A 23,296-nucleotide genomic window follows, 5' to 3' on the forward strand; every position below is an offset into this window, starting at 1 on the left:
GCTACTAACCATTTGGTTTTCTTGCAGGTTTTTCTTGTGGGACTCACTCGTCCTTATTATCCTTACGCTTTGCCTGATGCATTGCATAACATCATGACATCATAACATCATAAGCATAACATGATTTAACTAACCCTTTCAAGGATCTTAGGAATTTAGGGTGCACAATTTCAGGTGCTCTTATCAAGGACTGAATACCTATCAAGGGGCAAGAGGATTTATTTTCCTCTAGCCACGTATCTTCAAAATTCAGAAGTATCCCGAATCAGAGGCGATGACCCACTCGATATGGTGAGCTTGATTCTCAAAGAAAGACGTTCAAAGACAAAATTCAGAATTCTTCAAACGAAGATGCGACCAAATCATTTCTAATGTTGCTAACTAAATTCCTTAAGATCCTCGAAAACACTGCATTTGCATTCATGACATCGCATAACAGGTTTCTCACAATGAGTCTCTCATCTGTCCTCGCTGTTTATTTCAGCATCATGAATCTCGAACAATCAGTTAAGGATCTCCAAGCTCAAAATGCTGAATTCCAAGCCTTGATTCTGAGTTTGTCCAAGGGGCAAGATGAGCTGAAATCCCTTTTGGCTAAGAAGGAAAAGAAGACCAAGAAACCTAAAGATGTTCTCAATCGGGAAGAAGGTTCAAAGGCCCCCTCAAAAAGGCTGAAGAAGCTGAAACTCCCAAAGAGGGCAAGAAAACTCTGGGGAAAAGGCTTAGACCGATCTTGCAACTCAGGGATGCTGAAGCCTCTGAAGACAGTGAAGAAGATGAGCAAGATGATGATGCTAGTATCAAGACTGAGGCAAAAAGTAACCATGATTCTGCCAAGCCCTCTGAAGAAGAAGAGGACTATTACCATGAGGGTGAACATCCTGATGACAAATACAAGTTGCTGGAGGAGCGTATGAAAGCCATGGAAATTCAGAAGATACCTGGACTGGATTTCGAAGAGCTAGGACTCATCTCTGGAGTTGTTATCCCTCCCAAGTTCAAGACTCCGACTTTTGCAAAATACGATGGAGTCTCTTGTCCTAAGCTGCACTTGAAATCATATGTGAGGAAGATTCAACCTCATATTGATGATAAGAAGTTATGGATCCACTTTTTCCAAGAGAGTTTATCTGGAACTCAACTCGAATGGTACTATCAACTGGAAAGTACCAACGTCCGTTCCTGGGAAGATTTGGTTGTTGCTTTCTACCAGCAATACCAGTACAATGCTGACCTCGCACCAACTCGCATGCAACTACAAAGCATGTCTATGGGACCCGAGGAAAGTTTCAAGGAGTATGCTCAAAAATGGAGAGATCTAGTTGGAAGAGTGAAACCCTCCTTGACTGATAGAGAATTGGTCGATATGTTCATGAACACACTGACTGGTCCTTTCTACAGCCATTTACTTGGAAGCTCCTCATCTGGTTTCACCGACCTCATACTGACTGGAGAACGGGTTGAAAGTGGTATCCGAAGCGGAAAAATTCAGGTGGCTACTTCTTCTGTTACTATTAAAAAGCCATACAATGGGAAGAATGAATCCAACACCGTTGGAGCAGTCATGGTCTCTGATCAAGCGCCAACACAACAACAACGCAATAATCAGCGCAAGCAGAATGCACCCAAAAGACGATTCACCAAGATCAACATGACTTTGGCCGAAGTGTTACCAAGGTTGCTGAAGGAAGGGCTGATTGCATTGAAGGATCCTCCTCTGAAGCCTAATACTTCATCTCATCAATATAATCCCAATGCAAGATGTGCTTATCACTCAGACAGTATTGGACATGACACAAATGATTGCTGGCCATTGAAGAACAAAATCCAAGACATGATTGATGCTGGTGAAATTGAGTTTGATCCTCCTAAGGCTCATGTGCCCAATCATGGCAAGACTGCTTAACCTCTATAAGGAGGACTTTTAGATCATTAGTTTTTTACTCGCATTCGCAATTTCCATTCTGTTTGTTTAAACATTTGAATTATGCTAGACATTATTTATTTTAAATAATCATCATCAATGCATTGCTTCTGTTTGTCTTGAATTATTTCTTCTCTTATTAATACAATAAAATTTCGTTTTACCTTTATGATATTCAACTCTCAGCCTTTCGAGGGAGGATGACGAAAACGATACCGCAACCTCATACAATATGCTTTTGAACAGACTATGCTGATGATGTACAGGCATTGTTTCAATTCCTAAACAGTGGAGATATAAGGATGTTAATCCCTCGTCAATCCCTTTTGAGCCTAAGAAGTAGAAGTTTCTTTCTTGTACTAATTAAAACCCTTGACCATAACCTGGGGCAGGGTAGTTCTCAGTTAATTTGGCTGTGCGTTCTATTTTAAGAGAATCATTCGGTACACCTTTCAACAAAGGTTTCAATCACAAGCGTTCATCCGCACACATCAAAGAAGTGTTGGAGATGTCAATCAAAAGCCAATGATGGTCCATCAATCATTAAGCAAGGCAGTCAATATCTTTCAAAAAGAAAAAAATGAAAAAACATATATACGAAGAAAAGCCTGCTAAGTCAAAAATCAAAAAGATGACTTAGGCAAAAATCAAGGCATCCCGCTGACTGTAAGCTCAAAATAGACAGTTCAGGCAAAAGTTAGGGATATCAAAAAATTGAAAGAAGAGAAGTCAATAAATTCCTGAACAACACAATGTTGTGACTACCAAAAGGAAGAAGTGACTGCCATCTCAAAAAGTTCTCTTTGCTTGTGAACCATCATCATTATCAAAGGTGCAAATCCAAAAGTCTCTTGGAACCTGAATGCATAAGTTGAATTGACTGAGCTTAGGACTGAAGATCATCATGAAGAGGGATGGGTATAAATAAATTTTGAGCCATTATCCTTTGTTTCTTAAACCGTGAACCAAGCCACGTTACAACCCTTGAAAGTCCTAACTGAAGCATGGTTAGCTCAAAAGCATACTGTCATCAAAAAGGTATCCCGACTCCTTAAGGTTCACCACAAATGCAGAGTTGGTATCTTGTCTTTTACAAAACATCACGTTTTTACAAAAATCATGTTTGTATCACGCTTTTACATCTCCTGCTTAATGTTTTTCCAAAAGCTCAAGACAAACATGTGCATTGCATCTCATGAATTCATTATTAAACATATTCTGCTACATAATTTCAAATGTTAGCAACAGAAAGAATTTGCACAGGGTACAACTAATGACTAAAAGTTATCCTGACAGACAAAACCATTTCAGAACAATGTCTCTTATAGTTTATCCAGTCGATCTGGGGCAATCAAGTCAAGATTCTAAGAATCTCTCAAAAATACCAAACAATCAGAAGCATGCGCTCAAGTGGAGCTGAAGCTAGTCAGGGGCATCATACTAAGTACTAGGGGCATGTCACCCATAGTGCACATCTCATAAAGTCCTCGCGAGGCAAATCTTTCCGAAGTCCCTACTAGCAGACGCAAATCTATGCAAGTCCAGTCTGACATCCAGGAATGGTAGTTACTATAATACTAGGGGCAACTTTCAAGACACCCATGTCTCCCCATAGAGCCGGGTTCACAAGATCATATCCCCACAGAGTACTCATTAAGAAGAGATTTTCAAATGCTCTCGTCCCGACAAAGACATGGCTCCCCAACAGAGTTTACATCTTCGACACTGCCAATTCCCCGACGCTTTGCTCTTCTCAAACAGGGTTATTCATCTCTCTTATCCCCAGTCAGGGTACATCAAGACGAATCATTCAAATCGTTTCCATCCCCAGCTACACATCTTCAAAACAAGATCAAATATCCAAGTCACGATGATACAGAGATTTATTTTCTCAAAACACTCCAAACAGCATCAGTCATACATCATATTCATACATTGCATACGTTACTATATAATACATGCATCATGACATTGCGTATTTCTAATGTTGTTTTCAGGTTCCGCCTCGACAAGCATTCTCTATCAGATATGGTCTAATGTATGACTCGTTCCGGTATTTTCAATCAGATATGGTCTAATGTATGACCCGTTCTGATATTCTCAATCAGATATGGTCTAATGTAGGACCCGTTCTGGTATTCTCAATCAGATATGGCCTAATGTATGGCTCGTTCTGATATTCCTCCTCAGATATGGTCTAATGAATGATTCGTTCTGACATCCTTCATCAGATATGGTCTAATGTATGGCTCGTTCTGATGTTCTCCTTCAGATATGGTTTAATGAATAACTCGTTCTGATGTCCTGCTTCCAGATATGGTCTAATGAATGACTCGTTCTGACACTCTCTACCGGATATAGTCTAATGTATGGCTCGTTCTGATGTCCTGCTTCCAGATATGGTCTAATGAATGACTCGTTCTGACACTCTCTACCGGATATAGTCTAATGTATGGCTCGTTCTGACATGCTCCTTCAGATATAGTCTAATGAATGACTCATTCTCTCAAATGAAGTATATTTTATGGTTCACTCTTCAAATGTAGTCTAATGTACGGCTCTTTCCGACATCTCCTTCGGATTCCAACAAACACTTATCAATGCTTCAAGCTCGGATATAGTCTAATATACGACTCATTCTGACTTTCATATTATTAATGGATGGATGGCATCTTTAATCCCATCTGTGAAAAGTCCCTACATCATCAAGGGCAAATTTCTCAGTATTCTAGTGTTCAATCTCCTTCAACCTTCAGATTCCGACTGGCACCCGAGCCAATCTACATCCTCAGGTTTAAGAAAATTGAACAGGGGCAGCTGTCATACCCCAAAATTTGCCCATTACATTTCATGATAATTGAGCTCAGTTAATCTCTACAGGCTCACTCTCCTCCTAAGCAATGAAGGTGAAACCAAAAGCATCTTTTAGAAGACTCTTTGAGCTTTCTAAAAATTACAAAAAAAACACCTTCATGTGATAAAAAATGAGGGAAATACGATTGGTACAAGTTGGTCGATTTTCAAGAAAGGTGTAAAAACCTAAATGAAGAATTTTGCATTTTTAAGTAATGGGCCATGGATAATATATTGCCCATGTGATTTTAAGGTTAAACAAGGCCCAAAGACTATTTGGATTATATTTTATGATTTTATTTTATTTTATTTTAGGATTTATTCATATAAATTCATTATTAAATCAAATAAAATCAAATAAATCCAAATAAATTCAAATAAAATCATGGAAAAGACTCATTTATTAAAATAGGGCCCAAGATTCAGATTTTATTTATTTTATGATATTATTTCATTTATCTTTGATTTTACTCATATTAAATCAAAATAAATCAAATAAAATCATAATAAAATAAAATCAAGTCACACAATTTTTCCACTTATGAAATCATGACCAAATACATCCAGCCAAGCCAAAGTTCACGTGAAAAAGTGTCAGAAATAGATTGGAAATTAGTTTGGAAAGTTTTCATATTCTTTTTAAAAACCAAATATTTTTCCATTCAAAGCTTGATTTCATTCCATTTTTTTTAACCCTAATTCACATCATATATATATCTAATATTTGCAGCCTAAAAGAAGACGAAACCCTTGCCTCAAAGTGCCTCTCAAAAGTTCCAAAAAATCTCAAATAATACAATTTTTCGTTTTCGGATTTATAGCATCCTTCAAGGCTAAGCAGTCATTCCAATCTCCTCTACAGGTAGTATGAAGTGATAATGGACCAATGATAAGGTCCCATAACATGCATAACGTTAATCTCATGTTCATATTACTCACATACTATTATTTTTTCGTTTATCATGTTTTGACGTTTCTCCATTAAAACTAATGCTTTGTATGAGTTCAGGGTATTGTTTAAGACAGGTTTGAGCCCTTTAACCGAAGCTATCACACGTGAATAAGGTTTGGCCATGGTTAGGGCATAATGAATCTCCCTCGTCGAATGCATATTTCCGTCCGTTTTTTGGACAAAATAACCCCATATTTGAATTCAGGACACGATTTTACATGGATATGGGCTTTCACTTGTTTCAGTTAATATCGTTTATGCAGGTTTTGAGTTTCGAAGGATTTTTCGTAACAAAATCCGCAGCTAATTCCCTATGAGAATCCGCAGGAAAAAGGTAGGGGAAGATGAATAGTACCCCTGGAAAATTGACTAGCACGCGTGGCCAGTTCCGCTGTTGACTTTTCCCCATAACCATGTGTTTTTTACTTATTTTCAGTGATGGTTATTTTTATTTCAATTAACACGTGCAGATGGGTTGGTTTGAGAAGGAAGTGGTAACCTTGTGGTGCTGGGTTCGATTCCCAGCGAGCCCCTTTTATTTTTCCAGATTTTTAACCATTTCTTCCCTTGTTTTTTTTCTTTTTATTTTCCAATTATCCAATATTAGCTAATTAACCATCTAATACTCAACTAATCCAAAATTAACATAAAAATTTTGATTAACAAATAATTGGTAGAATTAGGTTTTTGACAAAATAATTTTTTACCACTCATAATTTAATTATTATTGTCTCTTTTTTTTTTTCTCACCATTTAAAAATAATTTAGTTGTTAATAAATATAACTTTTTTTTTTAATTTTTATTTAATAAGTTTAGGTTAGTTAATTTATCTAAATGACTTAATAATTAATTTTAAATTTAGGATTTTATTTTAACTAGTTAATTAACCATCAAATCTCAATTCTCTCCCGATTTCTTCTCTCATCTCAAAATCTCGTGTATGACGCATGTTTGATTTATTTTACTGCTCTTATTTTGACATTAGAATGTATATAGGACAAAAATGTAAATATCATAGTGAATATTTTTACGTTTCCGCACCTTTAAATTCCTGCATTTTTAATTATTATTATGCTTAGATGTATGTTAAATTAGGGTGTGTATGGCAAGATCGAATCAAACGTTAGCTCACTAAAAGATACAAGATAAACTATAATTGAATCCAACACACTTGCACGCACTCACCCTTAGGGTACGCCCCTCTTTGGTTGCCTTCGATTAAAAGGTCGAGCCCCTCGAAATGTAGAGGTATCCATTGGCAAAGTCCCTCGATTAAAATCATTGCAAAGATCATAAGTCCCTCGATGACCCACGATGTTGCCTACGATAATATGATCTAGTCCCTCGGATGGTTGCCTACGAAACAATGATCGTCCCTTCGAATATTGCTAAAGGTACCTCTACCTGTTGCCTTCAAAACGACCTCGATGACCCTTCGATGACCCGCATGTCCAATATAACAAGGATTTCCTACTTCTATATAGTATGGATGATCCTGGGAATTGTAAAAAATATAGAAAAGGACCAAGTAATTAGGGTAGTTCTCTTAACCTGCTTGGCTCAATAAAAGACATCTTTTTCACTACTATTTCATAAAAACTAAGGCTACGCATTTACGCTAAAGTCCTTATGTTTCTCTTCAATTCAAAACAAACAAATATGAGCTAAGCAAGTTAAGAGCCCGTAGATAACTACGGATGAAAAGGGTGCTTGCACCTTCCCTTTTCATAACTTACCCCCCGAGCCCGTTTTCTTTCAAAAAGGTCTTTTTCTGTACTTTTTACCTTTCCTAACGTTGGACAAAATAAAAGTCGGTGGCGACTCATGCTTACCGCAACACTTGTTGCTTAAAAATAAAAGTCAGTTCACCGAGTTACACCTTGCTTGAGTCATTTGGAAGTATTTGGATCTTAGCACATAGACATGTGCCAGATCAGTTGAGAAGAAAACTTGATGACAAGTCGAGTCAGATGATCCTAATAGGATATCATTCGACTGGAGGTTACAAGTTGTTAGACCCAATGAATAAGAAAGTAATGATCAGCAGGTTCGTGATCATAGATGAGCTTAAAGAATGGGATTGGACTGAAAAATGTCAAGAAAGATTCAGTGGGAATCTTACTCGAAGAACCAAAAACTCAAGTCAAAAGAGAAGTTCAAAAAGAGGAGGTTAGAGATCAACTAAGTACAAGCAGACCTCAGAGAAAAAGACACATGCCTGTAAGGTTGCAAGAATGTGTGATTACATCAGATGATGTGGTCGATAACGAAGGTGAGCTGGTACATTACGCTTTCTACGCAGATGTCGAACCTGTCAATGCAACTGAGGCATTGAAGGATTCAAAGTGGGTGAAAGCTATGAATGAAGAAGTGAAGTCCATCGAAGACAACAATACTTGGTCACTTGTCGAATTGCCTCAAGGCAAGAAGGCAATTGATGTCAAGTGGGTATACAAGCTAAAGATGAATCCCAAAGGTGAAGTGACTCGACATAAGGCAAGGCTTGTGGCGAAAGGATTTCTTCAGAAAGAAGGAATTGACTTTGATGAAGTATTTGCACCTGTTTCTAGAATCGAAACAATCAAGTTGGTTATTGGTCTAGCAGAAATAAACAGTTGGCACATATGTCAGATGGACGTGAAGTGTGCATTCGTAAATGGACCCTTAGAGGAAGAAGTCTATGTTGCACAACCAGTTGGGGTTGTGAAACATGACGAAGAGAGAAAGGTGTACAGACTTCATAAAGCTCTGTATGGATTGAAACAAGCTCCAAGAGCTTGGAGTAAGAAGATAGATAGCTTTCTAAGGGAGAAGGAATTTGTGGAGTGCACAACTGAGCATGGAGTATATGTAAGAAGAAGCAATAGTGAATTACTTATACTATGTCTTTATGTCGATGATTTGTTGATAACAGATAGCTGCAAAAGTGAGATCGAAGACTTCAAGGTGATCTTAGCAAGAAATTCGAAATGTCTGATATGGGTGACATTTCATATTTCCTTGGCATCGAATTCTACAAGAATAGTAAAAGCTTAATGATGCATTAGAGAAGATATGCAAGTGAAATTCTCAATAGATTTGAGATGGAAGAATGCAATTCGACTTCGACACCTGCTGAAACAAGATTGTAATTGTCGAAAAACCCAGATGAAGATGATGTCGACCCAACCCAGTACATAAGACTTATTGGATCATTAAGATACCTTTGTCATACAAGGCCTTACTTAGCATACAGTGTAGGTATGGTAAGTAGATTCATGCAAAAACCAAAGGTATCACATCTAGCAGCGGCGAAGAGGATATTGAGGTATCTAACAGGTAAAGATCATGGAGCAATTACCATGAAGATCGACAACATGTCAGCTATCAACCTGGCGAAGAACCCGCTAGCGCATGGTCGAAGCAAGCACATCGAAATGAGGTTCCATTATCTTTGAGAGCATGTAGCCGATGGAAAGATGAACTTGGAACACTACAGAACTGAGAATCAGATTGCAAATATCATGACAAAGGAAGTGCAAGTTGAAGTGTTCAGAAGACTAAGAGCTATGATGAATATAGATAGCTTAGACACAATGAATTAGGTGGTGTGTTAAGTTATAATTTCTTGTGTCGAAAATATTTGATTTGATTTAGAAGTATGGAAATAGTTTGTTACACACAAATTTGTTTTAGATCTAGATAGATTTAATTTATATTTAAAATAGATTAGATTTGATTTAGTTCCAAAATATGTATTTTGGGCTTTTATAGTTTTGGGCTTTGACCCAGGGAACAAGCTAACCTAAATCTACTAATAGGGAGTAACCCTCGTTATTTAATAATAAAGTCAAAATAACTATAGTCTCTTTCTTTCTTTAAATTTCCTTTCTTATTTTCATTGCCATTGTGTGAGTGATAACAATCTTGTTCATCAAAATTGATAGAAATCCATAATATATTTTGGTGAATTTCTAACATTAAAGACGCTACGTAGAAAATTCGAAAATGAAAATGAAAAAGGAAATGGTGTAAGAAATTCTCACCATTTTCCGCGGTTCAACAGCAACTTCAAGTGATTTTTCCAGCAAGCTTTGAGTTTGTAGTTTGAGTTGAGGTTTGGTTGCATACTTGCACATCTTTTAAAAATACGAAACTACCTTTTTCAAAAGTTATTTTTCTAAAACTGATATATATTTTCCCAAGTTCGGATTTATTCTATTCCAAAAAAACGTTTCACGTTCAATATTTTGTGTTTGTTGAGTTAATATTAGATGATTTATATTGTTGTAATCAATATTTATATTATAAAAATATAAAATTATCTTTTTCAATTTTATTTTAAGTTGTAATATATTTTTCAAGTTCTGATTCATTTATTTGAGCAAAAGAACGCATTCATGTTTGTTGAATTAATCTTAAATAATTTTTATTTTATAATATTTATATTTATAAAAATATGAAATTACATTTTCAAAAACTATTTTTCTTAAACTATATATATATTTCTTCAAGTTCTGATTCATTGAATTCGGGCAAAATAATGCATTCAAGTTCACTATTTTATGTTTGTTGAATTAATATTACATTATTTATATTTTATTTTATAATTAATATTTATATTATAAAATGAAATTACCCTTTTTAAAAATTATTTTTCTTTAGACTGATATATATTTTTTCAAGTTCTGATTCATTTTATTTGAGCAAAAGAATGCATTCAGGCTCACTATTTTGTATTTGTTGAGTTAATCTTAGATTATTTATAAAAAATATTTATATTATAAAAATGCAAAATTACCCTTTTTAAATATTTTTATTTTGAAAATAATATATATTTTTTTGATTTTGAATTATTTATTCGGGCAAAAGTACACACTCACTATTTTATATTTGTTGAGTTGATATTAAATGACTTTTTTTAGGCTTAATTGCAACTTTATTTTTATTTTTTATTTTTTCTTTTGATTTTGATCCCCCTATTTTAAAAATTATTATTTTAGTCTTTTTTTTAAAGTTTTCTATGCAATTTTTATCTCTCTATTTTATTTTTTTCTATAAAATTAGTCTCTATTTTTGTTTCTTTTTCAACAGAAAATTTAAAAAAGGACCAAAATCTTAATTTTAAAAATGGGGAGACTAAAATAAATAAAAAACAAAATAGAGAACCAAAATTACAATTAGGCCATATTTTTATAATCAATATTTATATTATTTTAAATATTTAAATTTATATTAAATTTGAATTGTCCAATCTTCGTTAACCAATTATCAATATTATAAATGCGTGAATACTGAAAAGTTCTCTAGGAAGAATTGCAAATGCAGAGTAAAAACTTCTTTGCTTCAAGTTAAATAAGGAAGAGAGATCAATATTAAATAATTTATTAAAAATTGGATGCATACAAGGTATGCAACAAAATCTAAATTACAACAAAGATTTATTGTTCTCCAAGAATAACATCGACGATGATAAATATAAATTTGTTGTAATCAATGTAATATTTTTAAAAAAAACTTATTCTCCCATGTTTTCAATTGAAACATAAACAACTTTAATTATAAAAACATTTTGAATATAAATAATTTATAATGAAACATCACAAAGCGTTAGAAACTATCTGCATCCACCATTATATATTTTGTTTTCTTTCCCGTGAAAATATTTACCATAAAAAGTTCTCTATAATAGATTGCAAAAGCACATAATTATTTGAGTTTAAGGTTTGTGTTCTTAAATATTTATTTGAGAAGAAAATCATTTATTTAGTTAAACTTTTTGTTTTGTTTTACAAATGCAAGTCCAAACTATTGAAAATATCTTGACACCCAACATTTGTCTTTCCCCAAAAATCAATGATTCGAAGATCCAACATATAATTTTCATTGACAAATTAATTTTTACTTTAATATTCTGCGTAAATAATGTAATATTTTGAATAAATAATTTAATTTATAAACAAATTAATTTATTAATACGAACCCGTGTGCAAATAACTTTATTTTTTGGTGTTTTAAAACTCGAAGAATAAAGTGACAACTTTTTATAACGCCTTTTATTATTCGCTTATGTAGTTGAAGTTAAATATATTTTGCATCCCAAATTAAATATGTTTCTTATAATAGTGATGAGAGCTGAATGGTCTGACAGACCCTCACTCTTAAAAATATAAAAGTTATAAAAAATTATGATTGCCCATTAGTGTCATCGGAGTTATTCTTCACATCATAATTACATTTTTATCTAAATAATTAACTAAACCAAAGTATGTGTTTAAAGATTAGTAATCAAAATACGTGCATAAATAATTCACATACCTCATTGTTCTGTTTGTTTTTGTTTCTATTGGGTTAGAGGACCGAGGGTGTTTAAAGATTGCTAGTACCTCACAGAGAAAAAAAATGCAAATAACCAACTTAAAAAAAATTACCTGAAAAACTAGGTTTTGGGAAAAATTACCTGGGTAACCAGGTTTGGGAGGTGCCCTACACATAGGAGCCACCTCCCATGGCGCCATAGTTCAAAAACTTGCATGTATGCGCCACCTTTGGTGGCGCCATAGTTCAAAAACTTGCATGTATGCGCCACCCAGGTGGCGCCATAGTGCATAGGGAAATTAGGGTTTGCTTTGAGTGGCGCCTATGTACAAATTTTGTACATAGGAGCCATATGGGGTGGCTCCTACGTGTTAGGGTATTTTTCCACACATTTTCTCAGCCGTTTCTCACGTTTTCTTCCATTTTTGCTGCCATGGCTGACTTGCCGATTTTTAAGAGAGATGGTCATGTGTTTTTCTCTGCAGTGAAACCGCCGATTAAAATGAAATTTTGGAACATTCACTCCATGAACTTAACCGGATTGTTGTCACGGAAAAAAGGATATTGATAGAAAAAATTCATTAATTAATTAAAAGGTACATTGAAAGTCACTAACAGAAAATAAGAAAATAAAACATCAAACAGATTACAACGGTTAAAACAATGTCATCTATTCCATGCATCATTCGAGTGCAATCCACGTCGTATTCCACATTCTCCCACCAACGTTCCCATTCTCCGATCACAACACCACCCCTTGTTCTAAGCCTCTTGATACTTCTTATCTCTTCGTCGGGTTGGTACTCCCCTTCCAAAAACCTCAAGAGAGTCCTCCTGAGTTGGGCCACGAAATTGATATTCCAAAACATTACCGGCATGGGGGGTTTGACGGGAGAGTATATGACATGACCGTTCCTTCTGGGATACTCTGGTTCATAGTCGAGACGCTTCTTTGGTGGCGGAGGCTCTGATTTCCGGTGCAATTCGTCTGGCCTAATGTGAACTTTCATTGTTGTGTCTGTGTTTGGTGTTTGGTGTTTGTGTTTCTGTGTATGCATTCAACCCTAGGAACCCCTAATTTATAATAGTAGTGGGTAGAAAACGAGTACTGTTGCATACTGTTTACAAGCACGCCTAACTTGTATGATAAATGCAAGCACACTGATCAACGTCTGACTTGACGGGACTAGACGAAAGCATGCGTATTTGACTGTCCAAAATACAGACTGACAGTATGGGACATGAAGATAACTTCACTACAAGACAAATACATAAGTAGTTGATTTAATTAAAGATAGTACAAATACATAACTAGTTGATTTAATAAAAGATAGTACAAATACATGAAATACTAGTTGATTTAATAAAAGATAATATAAATACATAAGTAGTACAAATACAAATATAAATACATAAGTAGTACAAATACAACTACAAATACATAAGTAGTACAAACACATGACATACAATTAATTGTTGGTGGAGGTTGCTCCACGATTAGGACATGTATTTTTATTGTGCCCGACTTGACGACATATGCCACACTTTCTTACCATTTTCTCATGATCATCCATTTTGGTTCTGATGCGTATGCTGTTGGGTCGACCTCTTTTCTTTCGCCGCATGTTGCCATTATGCCAAACCACGTCCCCCTCATACACAGACCAATAATCCTCCTTTGCCATCACTTGAAATGCATTGTTGTATATTCCGAGCAAGGTCTCTGCCTTGTAAATGGGAGATAAAAGTGCTAAGGGATATTGGTGCGCATACGAACATGCTGCTATGACATGAGAGCAAGGCATGTGAAAGGCTTGAAACTTTCCGCAGCCGCACCATCATTCGTCTGTAAGAACCCTGTATTGTTGTCTCGGAAGGCCCTCGTTATGGTCAATTGTTTATTTCACACTTAAGGTCCGGTTGAATTGGTCGTAAGATGTAACATTGTGGCTGTTGGCTTTGGCAGATTGTTCTTTCATGAATTTGACGCAAGTTTCACTGAATACTTGTCCGAATTCTAAAACTGCACTCCACCGCTCACATCTTCTTGCGAAAAGAGAATCCATCCTATAGTAGGTTGCTTGCATTAAGGCAGTAATCGGAAGGTGTCTGATGCCCTTAAATACTCCGTTCATAGACTCCACAAGATTTGTAGTCATGTGCCCCCATCACTGCCCGTTGTCGTAGGATCTAGTCCATTTCTCTCTAGCTAGATTATCTATCCATCTGCCTGCATCTGGATTTGACAATACGATTTTCATGTCGATAATATTGGAACATCGGTTGTGTTAATGCATATCCAGCATTGACAAGAGTCTTCTGAAGAACCTTATCCCTTATCTCTCGCATGAAATTTTGTGCAATATGACGAATACAGTAAACATGCGTTGAAGGTGGCACCTATCATAAGGTTCAACATTGTGGAGATGCACCATGCTGACTGTGTGAGACTTCAATTTGGCATGCATCAACCGACCCCGAATCCCCCCATTGATTTGGGTTGTTGGCATCTGAAAAGAGTGAATCACCAATGGGATCACCAAGATTATCGATCATTCGCACCTGAATGTTGTGAGATGTGGAAGCAGCGTCGCCGCTATCTGCTCCAATTCCCCGTTGCCCAACTCCCGATGTATCCAACTGAAGAGTACGTGAATTGGTATAGATCAGTCACAACCCCTGAAATGTATGTGTCTGACCCTTACTACTTACACGACCCCCGCAAACAGCAATACAACCAACAACCACCCCAACAACGCCAACAGAGTCAAAAACGCCAAAAACGCCAACAACATCAACCAAGCCAACATAGCTTTCACCAAACACAGTACCAACACCATCTGACCTCCGAACACCCTTATCGTGAAGAGTATCAAACGCCCTACCAAAATCAATCCAGCCAACAACAGTCTTGGGGCTTCACCCAACAGCACCACGACGCGGGCCCCTCCACTAGGCAACCCAACCAACATTACTCATGGGGCTTCACCCAACAACACCATGACGCGAACCCCTCCACTAGGCAACCCAGCCTCGACATGGGCCCAGATGACGAATACGACCCAAACGAGCCAATGATCCTGCAATCATCACTTTACCATAGCTTCCAACAATCACAACAACAACAATATGGCTACACCATACCCCAACAAACAATGCCTTTTTTCCAAGGCAACTCAAGCGCTGGGTTTTACCAACCATACGGGGTGACCCCACCACGACGACAAAACTTTGAGGGCATGGGGACCCGACTCTTTGACACTAGGATTGAAGACTACATGTCCAACGAGCGCACGGATAGGCCAATTCGAGGCCCACCTACCCAAATACAACAAGAACATCCAAGGACTAGGGGGTCGTCGACCACCTTCCCAACGGATCCGTACAATGCCTTCTTGCGGAACTGACGGTCATAAGGGTCACGATTAGAATAATTTTAATGTTTTTTAAAAATATATTCCCGTATTTGTAATGTTTTTCCCGTATTTCCAGTTGTAATACATCGCCTTATATCATTAATATATATTTCCGCAATTCTAATGATTTATTTAGTAGGTTTTTTTTTTTAAATATTAAAAAAAAAAAACAAAAAAAATACTACAACACATTGGCGCCACCCGAGGTGGCTTAAAAAATTCCCCATGCACTAAGGCGCCACCCCAGGTGGCGCATATGACCAAAGAATTTTACTAAGGTGCCGTGGGAGGTGGCTCCTATGTGTAGGGCACCTCCCAAACCTAGTTTTTTAGGTTTTTTTTTTTTAAAGTTGGTTATTTGCATTTTTTCCCTTCACAGAAGATTCCTCTTAAACCATTATATAATTTAATTAATGATTTAATAAACTTATTTAAATACAAATAGAAAAAAAATCAAAATCCTCCTAATGAAAGAAAATTTTTATAAAATATTATTTGATTAAAACTATTTATTTAGTTATTTTAAAATCTAATTTATTATATTAACAATAATAACATTAACATATTTCTTTGGTCAAATAAAAAATATAATTTTATTAAAATTGATACAATTTTTAATAAAAACCGATTTGACAAAAATAAAAAATAACTAAAATAGTTTTTTTCTAAAAAGTAAACCAATCCATTTGATCTATCATTATTAAGAAAGAGAAAGAAAAAAAGGTACACAATAACAATAATAATAATGTAAAATAATTTTATACTGTCAATCAATTACGATTATGTTAAGTGCCAAATCACACTATTATATTTAAAAAAATTATATGACATAATTTATTGAAGAATCTCAATTGAATGACTATCGTGCAATACCTTTAATCTGAACATATTTTAGTTTACATTTAATAAATCAAAACCCTCTCTATAAATAAATTTAAAAAAAAAACCCTAAAATCAAAACCAAAAAAAACACAGTAGCTGCTAAATTACACGAAGCTATAACCGAGTTTCCCCTTTGCAATCAGTGTACTTATTACTGAACTCAACTTAACCCAACTCAAACCTCGCCGGAATATTCACCGGAGTTATTATTCAACCGCCGATAATGGTGAGAATTTCTTACACCTTTCCCTCTTTCTCATTTTTATATTCCGTCTTTTAACCTCTCTTGTAGCGTATTCGAGGATGGGATTCCATCGCAATGCAATTTCCCCTCTCATTTCGCAGTAGATCAGAGCTCTACTTTTCATTTCAATTGTGCCACCAAGCGGTTTGTTTTAATGTATACACATCGATGAAAGTTGTAAATCTATTTACACCGTACATGCAACTGCGCATTAGGAAGAAAATTCTGGATTTGTATTCAATTTTCGTTGCTTACTCGAAGTTGAAGTCTTGCACTTGTAATTAATCTATGGAGTTTTACTATTTTACTTCAATTTTTTTGTTAATGTTCATATGAAAATTTTTAAGTTTAATTTTTGCTCAAGTATTTTGCTGAATCTGGTTTATTTACTCGTATCAGACGGGGGCTATGGATGTGTCAGAGTCAGAACGTGAAAATGTTGAATGTGGCTCTCAGGAAAAAAAGACTGACGACACCCCCGGGATGGGCACTTCTCAGAAAACTCGAGGAGGTAGGATATATTCATATTGAACTGGTTATCTCGTTCGTGCAATCTGTTATGTTGTAAATCTTTTCCTAGACGGTGGTATTATCAGAAATGTAGTTATGGTTTTCTACCTTGTATGTTTGGAAAGTTGATGATTTATTGAATTCTTTTGTTTTGATGTATTATTACCAGTGAAGCTACAAATTGTAGCTATAGGAAGGATGTGCGTTAAGTTTAATATTGCTTTGAATTACAAAGTCTCTTGTGTTAATGATAGTCGCGCAAATTTGATATCTAGAGCTTAGGTATCATTTATTGATTTCATGATTTGATTATGGTAAAAGGACACTTTTTGATATATGGAATTGATGCGAAACTACACTTTTATTATGTTAACCTATTTATTTGGCATACAATTATCGAAGAATGCAAATAGATTTTAAACTTTGAATCCATGCATTTAGTTCCTTATAGGCATTTGATTCACGTGTACAAGTGTTAGAGAGCATCGTATATTAACCTAAGCTTCTTTGTTTTGGTTATGTATCATTTAATTTTGTTCTTATTATGCTGGGGTCTATAATTGATTCCTCATTGTCATATAATGTGCTGAATCTTTGTGATTAGTTGGATATCGTTTCATTTGGCGCAATTTGCAAACACAATTTTGTGATTTCATAATGTTGGATGCAAGTCACTCATTGGGCAATTTTTTCCTTCGAAACAGGTGCTGATTCTCGATGTCGGAAAAGAAGCAAATATTTATCTTACCCCTACACAAATAGTGAACCAAGACTTAAAAGTTTTCCTGCTGAAACAGAAGAATCAAAGACTCCAAGTCCCGCTCCTAAAGCAAAAGCTTCAAGCAAAACCAGTAAAGCTACAAACGGATCTCTTTCATCAAATAAATTGGGTGGCACGAGGTTCCAAAATAATTGGTACAGAAAATTCATTAGCTGTAGTAAAATGTCTAGCAGTCCAAAGTTCTTCGGTGCATCTTCCAGTGACTTACTGTCAGGACTGCACTCTTTAGCTGTTGGTAGTATGTCTCCAATTAAAGATAAGAGGTTTGATATGGTTGAGTGGTTTTTTTGCAAATATAGAATATCAAAGTATCACGATGAGACTGAACTTGCTACTTCCCTGTTTAATCTGAATGAAGGGAAAACATCGAAACCTGTGGACAATGGTGTTATGGATACCAAAAGTGAGAAGAAGAAAAAGAACACTCAAACAGAAAATGCAGCAAGGCGTAAGATGAAATCTCTTTCTGGCCTATCCAGTACGAATACTAATGTCTCTACTGGCGATTGCACAGGTTCGGAGAAAAAATCCAAACAAAAGAGGAAGGTGGAAGAAATAACTTCGCAGCCTCAGCTACAAAATGCAGAGACCACTTCCCAAAATCATAATTTTCCGTCTTCTGAGAAAAAGATCAAGCCTAAAAAGAGACCGAAGTTGGAAGCTGCACAAGAGCATCAAGGTGCTCAATCTGCTTCGCATTTGGATGCAAAACGTATCGAATGCAACTCACTAGTTGTCGATTTGCAGGTTATTCCCCCACCTATGTCTGTCAATTCTCATCAGAAAAGTAATGGCGAAATTAAAGAAGAACAAGTTTCTAATGTTTCGAATCCAAAGTTACGTGTCTCCCAAAGCCAACTTGATGGAAATGTTACCCCTAGTAACTTGTTAGGGAGCACATCAAAGGCTAGTACTGTCGCCCCTGAAGAAGGGCTTGTAGGAAATATTACCAACCACAACATGTTGAATGATACTACATCAGTTGTTGACAATGTCTCAATAAATAAAACAGGGATGGAGGTAGCACCAGAGGAGCGTCCAAGAAAGATACCTGATTTGAACAGTATTAGCTTTGAAACATGTTCTACGAGAAAAGAGTCCGAGAATGTCAACTTGCTTTCACCTGAATTGCAGTCACAAAACCCAAGAAGTTTATCTGCTTGTTCGAGAATTACCAAAGCTGTAAATCTTGATAGAGTGGATATCATTGGAGAATCACCTGGAACCTTTCTCTTCCTACAATTTGCTCAAGGACCAGGAGTTGATATCCCATCAAACGAGGATTTGTTGAAAACATTTTGCCAGTTTGGTCCTTTGAAAGCAACCGAAACTCATTTGATAAAAGACAACACCAGTGCTCAAATTGTTTTTGTTAACAACACAGATGCTACTGAAGCATTGCGTAGTTTAGAGCATAACAAACCATTTGGTGCAACTCTTGTGGGCTACAGGCTCCATTATCCTCCTGCTGTGGCGGCTCCACCATTGGACTACTTCAGGACTCCAATTCAGCCATCTATCTCTATGTCAATGTCTGGTGAGACACCTCCTCCCATTCAGGTTATTAAGCAAAAGTTGCAGATGATGTCATCAGTGCTGGAGAACTCAGGGAATAATCTTTCACCCGAGACGAGAGCCAAATTGGAAAATGAAATAAATAATCTGCTGGGAAAGGTGAATTCTAGGACTACTAGAGTTTGAAATATTAGCATGTGAAGTTATCCTATTTAAATTAAGCATCATTGTAGTGAGAATTATATGTAGATTATGTTAGACTAGTTTGGGTTTCTGTTCTAGTCCTTCGGTTGTTTTGCTCTGCTGGACTTTCCTACCCATTCTTTGATTTTGCACAAAAATGGCGCAAGGGGATATGTATTGCTGATTGTCATTTGACTACCATCCCAAATCAAATATTTATCAAATCTTTCATCCATATTTATGGTGTGTTTTGGTAACTCCCTTTAAAGACATTTTTTATTGATTAAAGTACAAATGTGTCCCATCCTATTATACGGATCTCATGTAAATTTGATGAGATCCATATATATTTATTCAATAGAAATGGTGTTGAAAAGTGTATCTTTGATATTGTATGGCTGCACTTTTTATTTATCTATTTATTTTTGAACTTGAATATGATACTCCTTCTATTTCCAAGAACTGATTTAGTTGACCATTTGCTACATACTAAATGAAGTGATGTAATGAAAGAGAGAGTGATGTTCTTAACGTAGTTTCAAAATAACTTCGTTTTAGAAAATAAAAGCTGTTTTTAAAATGATTGTCATTTTTATTTTTCAATATAAAAATAATTGTTATTTTTTCAATTATGTCCTTTAATTATTATTTTTAATACTATTTTCAGCGCATTAATATGACAAATTTAGTAAAAGTATATATTTTACGACAATATTATTACATTTTTTAATGGGTACAAAATCCTTAAATAAAAGTCATTTTAAAACGGAGCTAGTACAAAATATCAACTACTCGGAGTGATGAAAATTGTAGTGATTAAAAGGGTAGAATTGAAAAAAAATGGAACTAATTTTACATTGTAAATTGAAATTGATAATTCATTTTGGAACATTTATTTTTTTACAAATAGGTCATTCATTGTGAGACAGAAAAAGCAGGTTATGATTTATGAAATCAGAGCCGGGAAAAAAAACTTATAAAAGTCTATAGGGCAAAGTCAGACCTAAAATATTTATCTTAAACCGAATTCAAGCTTGTCCCACCCCAAGACATGACCTTGAAACATCGACAAGAGAAACAATATGAAAAAAAAATAAATTAATCGTAGTTTCATGTGTTGGTATATAGGAATGATTGTTGAACTCATACCCGGTGATTTTTTGCAAAAACTATTCATCGAGTAGAGAAAAATGTGTAAAATGGGCGTGGACATTAGCACAAGTGATTATCCATATAACAATGTATATTTATCGTTTTAAAAAAATATATTAAAGTATTACACATTTTATCACAATTTTTTTTTCATAAATTAACAATTTTTTTAAATGTTAATAATTTAAAATGATAAGATATTATATAATTGATTGATTTATTTTTACTAAAAATGTTCGAAATGGATACAAGTATAGCTATTTAGCCACACATAAAATATATGTAAGAATATAAATATTGATGTCCAAGCATATATGAGCTCGAATGCATGAATATTTTCAAACCACAAACATGAAAATATTTACTATAATACCCTGTCCAATCATATCCATTGCCATCTCTATCAGTATATCATATCAATATCTTACACTTTTTGAAAGTGGTAGATAGTAGAATTTTTTCCAGCTAAACATTTATTACTATTCACGAAAGAAATAGTTTTTTAAAAATTAAATACGGAAAATCAATTGTTCATTATATTTTTTACATTTTTTAGGTGTCATCATTTTTTAATAGAACATTTTAGAGATTGGGTCATTGATCTACTTGATTTAATACTTATACAATTTTATTATCGAAAACGAGTCATCTTATTTTTACCTAAATTAGTTTTACTATTTGTACTAAAACTAAAATATACGTGACAACCCCTAATGGATAAGGACTATCAAAGGCTTAAAGATTGTTAGGGGATTCAGAGTTAGACCATTCTATAGGTGTATTTTTTGGTGTCATTGATTGTGCTTCAATATCATGGTACTGATCTATTTATAGTCCCTAAGAACCTTGAATCGTATGAGTCAAGTTTCCTATAATATATAAACCTTCACAGGAATGGGTGGTTGATACCCATAAATCCAGGAGGTGCAGTTAAGCCCCAGAACATTCTGGGTGCCGACTGTTGACCCTGTGTACACTCCACTCACGAATGTGCTCTATGGATAGAGAAACATGAAGTTCAGGCGATGCATCTAGACAAGAGACAATTGTACCGAACGAAGGACAATTGAACTAATAAAGGGATGAATCATGAAGGATAAAGTGCATGCCTCTCCCCCTCCGCCCCAAGGTATTTCTCAATTATACCACTACACAGTCCCTCAAGCATGAGGGGCTCGTAGAGGCCGAAGTGTTTTAACCCCTTATTTTTTATTCTTTCGGAGGACCCCTATCGAGGTGTTATTCCATCCTTTAGGTGAGGGTTGGATGCCACTCTCTAAGAGAGACCTAGTAAAGTCCCCCAGGTGAGACTTTGTTGACTTCTTTAGGGAGACTTTGTTAAGTCCCTCAGGTGAGACTTAGTTAACTCTCTTAGGCGAGAAATCGTTGAGTCCCTCAAACGAGAATTTTTTGATTCCCCTAGAAAAGACTTAGTTGAGTCCCACAGGAGAGACTTTTTTGACTCACTCAGGCGAAACTTTGTTGAGTCCCCTAAAGGATGATTTCCTCAAGCATTGCTTGTGGCAGATCCAATTCTTCATGATTTGAGCTAATTATTGGTATTCTCATCTTCTGCGGGACATTATGTACCCCCATTTTCTACGAGTCTCTCTTTAAGGGTTACGTTCCTTCCTTTGGCGGTTTGTATATGCAATTCTCGATGTGATGTCCTTTATGTTATTCAAAGTATCAGTGTTGACTGAGCGACCTATTAAGGATCCCTCTACGAAAGTCCAGAGATACATTTTCCTCGTAGGGCGCCAACGATCATCTTGTGGAAGTTCAACAATATAATTACCCCGTATGGAGGCAAGAATCTTCCTATAGAATTCCAACAATATTATTACCCTGTAGGACAACAAGTATCTTTTTGTAGAAGTCCAACAATATACTTTAGTAGTAAAACCATAATAACTTGATGCAAATACCATAATCGGTTATAAGGAATTTCATAAATAGGTGATTCTCCTTCTATCACTTAACTAATAATATCTCCGATTGGCTGAGTTCCACTTTTTGATAATGATTCATCCATCTAATTCCTCGAGCTTGTAGGCCTATTAGGAAGCTTATGATATATACCATACAATCCCTTCCATTTAGGTTGTAGTTTTCCTTGCTGGGTGCACACTACGACTTGTTGTGGAACTAAATTTCCTTCTTGTATCTCTCTTCAAATTAGTTTGGAGTTGTATCTTTTGAATGCAATTTTTTAGAGATGAACTCTCAGATATGGACGACATCTCTCGTTTCCTCCACTAGGTCGGCGCTACATCTAAGCCCTTCCTCATTTTCCTCTTTGTTGTACTGGAAGCGTCACCATGTCGATGTTTCGTTTTTGACTAGTAGCATGAAGTCCGCCCCGTATAAATTAAAACTAACCTAAAAAAATATTAAAAAAAATTATATTTTATTATTATTATTATGATATTTCATTGTTCACCGTATTGTGAATAGTTAAATATGATGTAGTATATGAATGTGGTGTAGGAATATCATTTTTCAAATTTATAAATGCTATTCATACACCAAATATTACACCTACACCGTAGACACCGTTCACAAATACGTGAACATTATATTCAT

General features: G+C 35.4%; 1 protein-coding gene across 1 annotated transcript; it reads left to right on the forward strand.

Moving 5' to 3' along the window:
- Nucleotides 1–16,379: 16,379 nt before the first annotated feature.
- LOC131627211 (serine/threonine-protein kinase ATM-like) lies at nt 16,380–20,023 on the forward strand. The gene is made up of 3 exons (XM_058898052.1): nt 16,380–16,551; nt 16,969–17,080; nt 17,784–20,023. The coding sequence occupies exons 1-3, from the start codon at nt 16,549–16,551 to the stop codon at nt 19,559–19,561; spliced, it is 1,893 nt and encodes a 630-aa protein (XP_058754035.1). The 5' UTR covers nt 16,380–16,548; the 3' UTR covers nt 19,562–20,023.
- Nucleotides 20,024–23,296: the final 3,273 nt, after the last annotated feature.

This window comes from Vicia villosa, unplaced genomic scaffold (assembly GCF_029867415.1).
Source record: "Vicia villosa cultivar HV-30 ecotype Madison, WI unplaced genomic scaffold, Vvil1.0 ctg.000352F_1_1_1, whole genome shotgun sequence".
In the NCBI taxonomy this organism is placed as follows: Eukaryota; Viridiplantae; Streptophyta; class Magnoliopsida; order Fabales; family Fabaceae; genus Vicia; species Vicia villosa.